The sequence below is a fragment of the Gloeophyllum trabeum genome (assembly GCF_000344685.1).
Source record: "Gloeophyllum trabeum ATCC 11539 unplaced genomic scaffold GLOTRscaffold_00038, whole genome shotgun sequence".
In the NCBI taxonomy this organism is placed as follows: domain Eukaryota; kingdom Fungi; phylum Basidiomycota; class Agaricomycetes; order Gloeophyllales; family Gloeophyllaceae; genus Gloeophyllum; species Gloeophyllum trabeum.
Genome location: NW_006920447.1, coordinates 1 through 10818, shown reverse-complemented (window position 1 = coordinate 10818; position 10818 = coordinate 1). Strand labels below are relative to the sequence as shown.

Here is a 10818-nt window from a genome sequence, read left to right as displayed (position 1 = left end):
CATATCTGGAATTAGTCCCTATCACAAATGGTAATCATTGACATGAGAGGTAATAGCTCCTATTTGCTGATGGTGGTAAGATTTGGATCGGTGGACTTTCCATTAAGGAGGGTGCTCCCGTTACAGTTAAGGTAATTTGGGCTATAAGGGGGTATACCCCTGTTCAACGCTGGCAATTTTCGATCACCAGAGAGCCCCTATACAACGACTGAACAGTAAACCGATTCTAGGGGAATCGGAATGGATGATTGCTCGATATCTGGCTGCAAGGAGCACAAATATCATGGCATTGCAGTAAATACTACCTGTATTCGAGGTTATGTACACTCCAGTTATATATAGCACCCAAGTACGAGCCTCTGCATTATATTCTAGAATTACTGGGCACATCTATCTAATTTTCGGGTCGCTGCACGTTGTTATCGCAGTCGCTGCGAGATCAGCTTTTCGTCCAATCATACGGGATTATAAAAGCAGGACCCCATGACCGCCGATGAGTGGCTGTAAGGGGAAGCGCCCATGTGGCGCGTGTTTGAGTATGTTTGGTCGCGACGCGACTTAGAAGGAAGTTTGGATATACGTAGCTTGGCAGACAACTACTACCTTCTACTCTAAGGAATACTCCTGTACTCGTGTATCTGTTCGCAATACGACGAGGGTTCACTTAGCCCCGGTGTGTGATAGCTACATACTGTACTGACGTTTTCCTACACTTTTTTAAGTGCTCACCGCGTTCAACTCCGTGTTGACCGCAACGTATTGTGACGGTACCAACGTACCAACCCACACTCTTTTGAAATGACAACTCCTTCGACGACAACTACTTCGGGTCACCACGCTGATCTCTCCTTCGACCCGGTGGCTCATTCAACGCTTACTGGCGACAATGGCTCGACCGAGGACGACGACACACTGCGTCAATCGCAGCGTACTCCTTCACGCAATCGTCAAGGCCCATCCCGCCCTAATAGTAGGGTCGAAGACGACTCCGATCGCTTTGTACGCCGCATTAGGAACTTCCAACGTACTGGCGTGCGTGATATCGAGGAACGCTCAGCTAGAGGCGATACCGCGGATAGCGAGGACGATCGGCGGATCGTGGACGATATGCTATCGGAATACAGGGACTTCGCCGATCGCATAGCTAGGCAATTCGATCGCAGAACAATCTCTCCCGACGGAATTCGTCGTGCCAATAGCGCAGTAATCGAAGGCCAACGACGGATCGAGGAATTTACTGCTTATGCTAGGCGGTCTGTAGCTGGTTCCTCAGGTTCTCCCAGTCGCCGTTCTGCGATGGATAGGCGGACGCTTGACGATCTAACGCTGGACAGCAACATCGCAGCGTCGCAAGGCGAAGTCAAGCGTGAGGCATCGCTTCTTAATAACCCCCAAGGGGTGAGGTACCCTATATTGGGAGGTACGCCATCGGTGGGCCAGCGTACATCAAATACGCCGCCAGAAGTGTTACCTGCCATGACAGGCGTAACACAGCAGCCTGTTGTCGGAGGACCCATCCCTGATACACTCCCTGCCAACGCGCAGATGCCCCAGCAATGGGAAGGCGCTCAAGCGCAGACTGGCATATCACGCAGAGATGCAATGATGCAGCCTACATCAGCCAGTCAATGGGCAGTAAATCAGCCTCAATGGCGCGGAGGCCATCCGTATATGATGAATCCCGCACTTAACCAGCGCGAAGTACCTCCGCATATGAATATGCAACACCCATCCCCCCAGCGCATTAATGAGATGGCTCCTGGGTCGCGAGTTGGTGTCTTGCATCCTGCCAATTGGACAGCAGCAACGATGGATGGTGCTAGTTCTGCCCCGGTCGGTTATGTGGCCGAGAATGGGCAGTTCTACCGTCTTGGGTCAAGTCCGGGCCATATACGACCTAAGGAAGAACCACTATCGCAGGGAATGCAACAGGCACTACCGCTTCCTACTCAGCCTCAATCTATGGGTTATTCTCAAGGCGTGATGCATGACAACCGGTACATGCATGCAGATCCTAACTACGCACAATGGCAACGTATCTATGCCGAAATGCAGAATCAACAACCCCAGGGAGTGGATAATCGACGAATGGCCCAAGGAGGCGGCATGCCGGGTGGAACGCCCGGTGGAGACCCCGATGACGATCCTCTTCGTGGAGGAAATAATCCCCATGGGAATCATCCGCGTGGCCACCCTTCCTTTCCCGCTGGAGGCGGAGGTGGTGGTGGTGGTGGAGGACCCGGGGGTGGAGGCGGGGGTGGAGGCGGAAATCCTCATGGCAATGGAGGCAACGGTGGACGCGATAATGGTCGAGAGCCAGTAGACCGTCGACGAGTCCGAATGGCTGACGGCGGCGACCCCGGAGGCGGGGAATCCCCCGACCCTAACGGCGATGGTAGCTTCCGTGGCCCACAAGACAATCGCCCAGGGCGCCAGCGTCAGCAGACCCCCTACAATGACTATGAGGATAAAATGATGATACGGTTACGCCGCATAATCGCGGATAGACGCCGCAGAGCTCTCCCTGCTAACCCCAGCCTCAAGAATTTGAAGCGACCAGCTCCCCGCACTTACAGTGGTAAAGCGGACATAGTTGAATTTGAGGAATGGTTACACTGTGTACTCGACGAGTACGATGTCATCGGTCTCGGCATGGCATCGGAGAACGGTCAGCAAGTCGCACGACTATCATTATTTTTGACTGGCGACGCCAATCAATGGTATCGCAAGGTCGTTATGGACGTTGACCGTGAAGTGGCTAACTGGGAATTTCCCGATTTAATTGTCGAGATGTTCCGACGGTTCATGTATACTTCTACACCCCGAGAAGCCAATGATCGCTATGACGCGATCAAATATTCGAGTCGCGGTGTTAAGAAGATGAAAGACGAGATGGAGTACTGGGCTCAACGCCGAGTACAACCACCCAGCGACTACGACTTCCGTCGTTCTGTGTTCAACAGGCTTCCTGAACGCTTGAAGTATGAAGTCAGTGTCACTAAAGGTGTTACCCCGGAGACGGACACGCTCGACTCCATGATTGAGAAAATCGAGGAAGTCGAGCGCGGATACACCTATCATGGTCTTTCACTGGTAGTGAAGCCCGACAGTAAGGGTCGGGTGCCTCATGGCCAAATCCCTCGGCGTCACCCTCAACGTAGTACCCAGCCTCAGCCAGACCGGAACGCACCTCGTAAGGACATACCGTCCAACCAGCACTCAGCTCAGCCAGTGCAGGACAATGCGCGCTCTGCACCGGCTCGCAACCCGGGCAATAATCGCCCGTATTTCAATCGAGGACAAAGTCGGCCTCCACAGCGCCCCGCGCCACCGCGTCGCTCCATGGGCCCCCGCCCGCTTCCTCCAGCTCGAGTACAAGGTGCCCCAAGTGATAATAAGTGTTTCAACTGTGGGTCACCTGGTCATTACGCGAATAACTGCCCACGGAAAGGCGAGAAAATGCGTGCCATGGAAGACAACCCACTGGAGGATGAGCTGGAAGCTCACACTGTGCATGAACTGGATAATGATGATCCTGCCGACGAGCTTCAGGCCATCGGCGAGGAGACCAACCAGGACAACTATGACCCTGATTCTTACGAAGGGTCCCAGTATGAATCTCCCGAGGATGAGGATGATCATTTCGGGCATATGCGTGACGGGTTCAGCGACGACGAACCTGATCATGCCGCTGGTGTTGTATCCGATGATGATGATGACTACCCCGTAACTCAAGCCCGGTTCTACGCAATGACCGAATTTGAGGAAACTCTGTCACCTGATGAGTTCTTAACTGGCGAAGTTCGGGACAACCGCAATTTTCTAACGGGAAGTATGGAGAGCGACTCGGACTATTACTCGGCATCATCCCGCTCGGATACTGGTTTTCCTGCACCATTCCAGGATGGTGACACACGAAGTGTTGACTCAGATGGCCCTGCTCAGACTGTTTGGGGCCAAGAGCGCCATGTTCCTTCGGGAACTGCTTCATCGTCGCACACGCAGGAGCAATTGACGTACATGCTTGAGGTCATAGCTCATATGCAGGTTGAACGCGATGAGCACTTGGCACGTATTGCCCAATTGGAGCAAGATAATCAACAGCTACGCCAGGAACTCGACCGTGTTCGACCTAAGGCTGCACTAGCGGATGATCTTCGTGACGATTTATTGTCACTTCGAGCAGAATTACATTCTTGGATTGAAGATGACACCCCGCGGTTATACGTCGCCAAGGACGCACATGGCGTGGTCAAAGAGCCACTCGGTGCTGGTGACAGCATACCAGTTCGCAATCGCGTAGTCCTTCGCGATCGCCCGGGTATGCGACCAGTACGTCCTATGTCAGAACGTCGTTGTATGACAGGATTTGTTCGCATTAATGGGGTAGACGCGCTTGCATTATTTGATTCTGGCAGTACATTGGACTGCATCCGCCCGGAGTTTGCACGGATAGCTAATGTCGTATGTTATGATTTGAAGAATCCTACCTCATTACAATTGGGTACTGTGGGCAGTCGCTCTACTGTCACCAGGGGTACGGATATACAGTTCCACATCCATGACCAGCAGGTCACTCAGTACTTTGATATTGCTAATATCGATCGGTACGACATTGTGTTCGGCACCCCGTTTTTACGCGCCGCGGGTGTCATACTCAACTTTGGAAACGACACACTTACTGTATTCGGTAAGGTAATGCCCTCGCCAACAAGGGGGGAGGATGTAGGAAGAGCCGTAGGGCCCACCCGACGCGTTCGTCCATTACCGAAACTTCCTTTCGAAACCAAAGGACAGCGCCCACTACCGGCTGTACCTAAAGCAGTGACTCGAGGTGTAAGGATGCCGACCACGAGTAAAGCTGCCCCGAGTGGCAATCGCCCTGAATGACTAGCCTCGCAAACCGTAACTCAGCGGCGGACTCCGCGTCGAGTCACCATAGAGGAAGTCATCGACGAGGAATTCACTAAGCCTCGTTTGAACATAAACGGCCCGCTACTGGAATATATTGGTGACGAATCGGTATTGGCAAATGTACCCTCTAGCACTCAGGATTCAAACCCTACGGGAACTAGAGGAAAGGACAAGGTTAACATAACTCAGTCGAAAGACCCTCCACCGGAACGCGCCAAGGCTAGACGACGTGTCCCGGTTAATCACTCCGCGCAAAGAGCTCCCCATGGTCGCGCTATTACCCCTGAGCTTAGGAGGGACTTCGCTCCCGCGATTCATTCATCGATGGAAACGCCTCGCGATAAATTTGGGTTTGAAGACCCCTTTGGTATTAATGAACAATTACTTGACGCCGCTGAGGAATGTCTCAACGCAGCGGCCGACGAGAAAGAACTTAGTGCCGAGGACATTCCCTCATTACGCGAAGCATGGTTCGACAAATGCAAGAAGATCCTTGGTGAAATACCGCTGAAGCTCCCTCCCTTGAGACCTATTAATCATCGAATCCCGATAATTGATAACGATAAGAAGTATCATTATCATATGCCGCGTTGTCCTGACGCAATGAAACCGCTCCTATCGGACAAGATCAAGCGCTACACTCAGGCTCAATGGTGGAAGGAAATCACTGTCAGTCAGGCGGCTCCCTTACTGTGTATCCCGAAAAAGGACGGTCGACTACGGACGGTAGTCGATTGCCGGCAAAGGAACGACAACACGGAAAAGGATGTCACCCCATTTCCAGACCAGGACCAAATTCGCATGGATGTAGCCCGAGGGAAGTATCGGTCGAAGATCGATATGTCCGATGCATACGAACAAATTCGTGTTGAAGATGCAGACGTTCCTAAAACTGCATTCGCCACTATCTACGGTACATTCTGGAGTCTGGTCATGCAGCAAGGGGACTGTAACGCGCCTGCTACCTTTCAAAGGCTTATGACTTACATCTTTCGGGAGTTCATTGGTATCTTCGTACATGTCTATTTGGACGACATCTTCGTATTCTCGAATTCTATCGAAGAGCACGAGAAACATCTTGGACTGGTATTCGATAAGCTGAATGAATTCGAAATGTACCTGAGCCGGAAGAAATGCGATCTGTACTCGGAGAAAATGGACTGCCTGGGTCATATAATTGATGATCGTGGACTTCACGCCAACTCGGACAAGATGGCTCGTATCCGTGAATGGCGAATCCCCAGGTCGTTCAATGAAGTCCAGCGTTTTCTTGGACTTGTCAACTATCTTGCTCATTTCATGCCGGACGTATCTGCTTTTACTGGACCATTATCGAGCATGTGTCGAAGCAACCGTTCATTCATTTGGCTACCTATACATGATAAGTGCTTCGAGTCCATAAAAGCTATGGCGTGTAAATCCCCCATACTTCGACCAATCGACCCTAGTCTGAAGGAGCCCATATGGGTCATTTGTGACGCATCAGTTTCTGGTGTCGGTGCCGTGTACGGGCAAGGCGACGATTGGCGTAACTGTCGACCGGCTGGATTCATGTCCAAAAAGTTCACTGCCGCTCAGCAGTCTTATCGGACATTCGAGCACGAGACAATTGCTATACTCGAGGCTCTCCTCAAATGGGAGGATAAACTCGTGGGTCGTCCTATCAATATAGTGACCGACCATAAGGCTCTCGAGTTCTTCAAGACCCAGCGTAAATTGTCTTATAGGCAGACCCGCTGGATGGAATACCTTAGCCGATTCGACTACACTATACGCTACGTTAAAGGAAAATCCAACAAGGTTGCTGATTGCTTTTCACGGTACTATGAGAACGATCGAAAGGATGAGCATCAACCGGCAGACGAGTATGTCTCGGCTGACCGTCGACTGGATCCTAGCCTTGAGGACTTACCCCCGGCTCGCGCAGAAGAACTACGCGCGATGCGCGTGGGACCTGACGCCAATGATGTACCTCAGCCCCGCCGATCCGCGCGACTCCGTGAGCTGGCTGTTCAAGAAGACCGTCGTAAACAAGCTGAGGAGATGGCCAAGGCTGCCGCGGCTACGGGTACTGTGCCCGCTGTCAAGCCTACCAAGCCGCAGAAGTCTAAGGTTATAGTGATCAAGGATAATCCTACCGCACTCGAATCAGTGGCCAATACACGGACTCTCAAGGAGCGTGTGGAGGGTGATGCAGAGTTGATCAATACCATCAAGAATGGATACGAATCTGATGATGTATTATCGAAGCTGTTCAGCCAATCAAAGGATAAATCTCCCGCTGGTCAGAAGGATCCCCCGGTCATTCATCATCGACAATTCGAGTTTGATGACGGATTCTTATGGCGAAAACTCGACGAGGAATCTCGTGTGATCTGTATACCGCGAGTACCGTATGGCCGACGCATGCTAACCGAAGTCGTACTCGACATGTGCCATACGATCATTGGACACTTGGGACCGCAGCGAACTCTGGCTTATATACGGCGCTGGTACTGGTGGCCTCGACTTGCTGCCGAGGTTGACAAGTTCTGTGCTTCATGTGGTGTTTGTCAGACGAGCAAGCCGTCTTACCAGAAACCTGCGGGACTACTTCATTCGATGCCCATTCCATCTAGACCTTGGGGCTCCATCGGGATGGATTTCGTTGGCCCTTTCCCACCGTCCGGTCCAGAGAAGTACGATTACCTTTGGGTAGTGATTGACCGTCTTACGTCCATGGTACACCTCGTACCATTGCACACTACTGCGCGTGCAACTGATATCGCTTGGCTGTACTTTCGCGATATAGTGCGCCTTCATGGAATGCCTGACTCTATCGTGTCTGATCGAGACGCCAAATTCACTGCGCGGTTCTGGCGTGAACTCCATCGGTTACTCGGCACTCAACTGCTTATGTCTACGGCTTTTCACCCGCAAACTGATGGTGCTTCAGAACGAGCTATTCGTACTATTACTCAGATCTTGCGGTCTGTTGTAACGGCAGATCAATCCGACTGGATCGAAAAGGTTCCCATGGTGGAGTTCGCGCTCAATTCTAGCGTAAGCAAGAGCACCGGATTCGCGCCTTTCGAACTCAACTATGGTACTATGCCACGGATTGCTACGGCATTGAAGCCTGAAGCCGTTATGCCGGGTGTTCGCCAATTCGCGGGACAGGCGCTACTGAATCTCGCCAAAGCTCACGATGCGATTATCGAAAGTCGGATCACACAGACTTATTATGCTAACAAACGGCGTCGTGAGGATACCCCCTACAAGGAAGGGTCTCTGGTCTATCTGTCTACGGCAAATCTCAACCTTCCCAAGGGCCGAGCGCGTAAGCTCACGCCTCGGTTTATTGGCCCTTACGAGGTCGTAAAAAGCCACCCGGAGACGTCTACTTATACGCTCAAGTTGCCACCCGAGCTTACTCGGCGGCGCATCCATCCGACGTTCCATGCTAGTATGTTACGGCCCCACGAGGGGAACGACGACTTGTTATTTCCTCATCGTGAAGCTCTTACGACTTATGATTTTGGAGAGCCAAACGATGTTGAATGGCTCGTCGAGGAGATACTTGCTCATCGTTGGGTCGGCAACAATTTACAGTTTTTAGTTCGCTGGCATATTGGCGAAGCTACTTGGGAACCTCAAAAGTCTTGTGACGAACTTGAAGCACTCGATAATTACTTAGCGCTACAAGGAGTCCAGCAATGCAAGGACTTGCCCCGACGCGCGCCTAATCGACTTAGCGCCACCAGTGGCAACAAGCGCTCGTAGTCGAGATACCTCGCGCCACAGTGGCTGTGTACAAATTGATACCCCGACATATAACTCCGCGCGTCGTTCATTTTCTTTCTCTCTCTCGCAACTTTACTACCTCGACCATCGTCCGTCGGCAAACTCTAGTCTCACCCAGCATCGCGATGTCTAACCTTTACTTCGGGCAATTCGGTAACCGCCAAGCACTCAAGGAGGCCTGGCATCGGGCCAAGGCCCCGTCATACCTCAAGAGGGACCCCAAGGGCGCTGTTGAAGCCGCCCTCGGCATCGCCGACATGTACGCGGAGCGCGCCAGCCGCGCGCAGGCTCGAATCCAAGCATTGGAGCAGGAGATTCGGTGGTGCCGTGAGGAGAACCCGGACTCGCAGGTGCACGATCACCCTGCCGATCCTGTTGACCCGCCCCCTCGCAGTGCGTATTCTCAGTCCTTCGCGCAGTATGACATCCGTGTCCCGGGACCGCGCCAGCGCCGCGATGACTCGCACGCCGACCGCGACGAACAATTCCGCGGCTACGCGTTCCGTGAACGCGATCGCACAGATGACTTGCCCCGCGGACGCTCGCCATACCGTCGCGAGCCGTCGTTCGGCCCATACCGCCACCGCGAAGACAGCCTCGGCCGCCGCGACCATCGCAGTCGCTCTGGCCCATTCTATGGCAACAAGACATGGCGACGTAGGGATGACCGATCCCCCACACCGCGCCCACCATCGCCCGCGCCACGCCCACCGTCCCCTGCCCGCCCGCCCCCGTTCCAGCACTACCAGCCGCGCACCGACCGCCACTCTCGCCAGCGCGCGCAAAACTGGAAGAACGGCAAGGGCAAACGCCGTGACAACCACACCGGCCCTCTGCCCCCTCAGACGATGCGCCCCTGGCCACAATCGGCGGCATCGGGCCCGTCCCAAACCCCCGTAGACGCGCCCGCCCCCGGCGACGCGCACCCGCCTGCCGGCGCGACCGACCCACAGCCTGGTACAAGCCAAACCCCCGTATGGGGCGAGTCGACGGCGTCCACCTCCGACTGGGGGTTCGGCTTTGGATGGGGGGGAGCGGCGGCGGTTGCGACCACCGTCGCGCATAACCTCACCGTCGACGATATATTCCGACGGATAACGGAGCAACCGGAGCTGGCCCCGGCGGGAGTAGTAGGCAAGAGCGAGGAGGAGACGAAGCGCCGCATCCGGGTGTGGAAGTGGCTGGCATGCATAGGGTCTCAGCAGACGAACCGTGAGGGATTCGTCAGTCGCGTACTCTATCTTCTGCGAACGCGACGCTATACCGCGTTCGTCGAGGAAAGCGCATACCCCATCGAGGAGGAGCACAAGACCACCAGCTATCTTGGTGGGTATGAGGCGGATACCGCCATTATGAGGCACTTGGCTGACTGCGGGTTTCCGTCTGAGGGCGAGTGGCTGGACATGGCCACCCAGCTCGCTGTAGCCCGCGAGCCGCGGCTGCTGCTCCCCCATGACCCGTTGGCTTGAGGGAGAGTTCCTCGTCATGGTGTATGCTACCGTTTCTTGGTCGCCCGCGCGGACTGTATATTATCATCGTCATCGCTATCGTCTTGTCTCGCATTCCGATTGCTTTCTTGTTGCTTTCCCGATTACTCGGACGTTAGCTTAATATGGCATAATTATGACCGAGCGGTCATTGTAATATTCAAGCACCTAGTGCTATTATACCCAACCTCTACACTCGTTGAATATGATTGTCTCTTCGGCCCCAGTGATTACCGTGCCCTCGCTCTAAGAGGGGAGGATGTAAGGGGAAGCGCCCATGTGGCGCGTGTTTGAGTATGTTTGGTCGCGACGCGACTTAGAAGGAAGTTTGGATATACGTAGCTTGGCAGACAACTACTACCTTCTACTCTAAGGAATACTCCTGTACTCGTGTATCTGTTCGCAATACGACGAGGGTTCACTTAGCCCCGGTGTGTGATAGCTACATACTGTACTGACGTTTTCCTACAGTAGTCCAATTAGATGAATTGAATTGTGTGGACCAGTCACGGCAAGTATTCTCCGTCATAGCAGTAACTTGAATATGGATTGAGCACACTGCTGCAGAGTGTGGCGGACTCAGGAGATTTGGATCCGGGCCGAGATAGCCGACCGACAATTCGGACAGTACTGG

At 53.4% G+C, this 10818-nt stretch overlaps 3 protein-coding genes across 3 annotated transcripts; all 3 read left to right on the top strand.

Annotated features, from left to right (window-relative positions):
• Positions 1-1476: 1476 nt before the first annotated feature.
• GLOTRDRAFT_97182 (uncharacterized protein) lies at positions 1477-4147 on the top strand (the record flags this gene model as incomplete). The annotated part of the gene is made up of 2 exons (XM_007873175.1): positions 1477-4016; positions 4048-4147. 2 exons carry the CDS (start codon positions 1477-1479, stop codon positions 4145-4147), a joined length of 2640 nt encoding a protein of 879 aa, XP_007871366.1.
• A 4139-nt stretch (positions 4148-8286) lies between these two features.
• On the top strand, positions 8287-8538 carry GLOTRDRAFT_17432 (uncharacterized protein; the record flags this gene model as incomplete). Its single annotated transcript, XM_007873174.1, has 1 exon — positions 8287-8538. A coding segment is annotated over one exon (252 nt), but the record flags the coding sequence as incomplete, so codon positions are not given.
• A 284-nt stretch (positions 8539-8822) lies between these two features.
• Positions 8823-10166, top strand: GLOTRDRAFT_97181 (uncharacterized protein; the record flags this gene model as incomplete). Its single annotated transcript, XM_007873173.1, has 1 exon — positions 8823-10166. The coding sequence occupies one exon, from the start codon at positions 8823-8825 to the stop codon at positions 10164-10166; it is 1344 nt and encodes a 447-aa protein (XP_007871364.1).
• Positions 10167-10818: the final 652 nt, after the last annotated feature.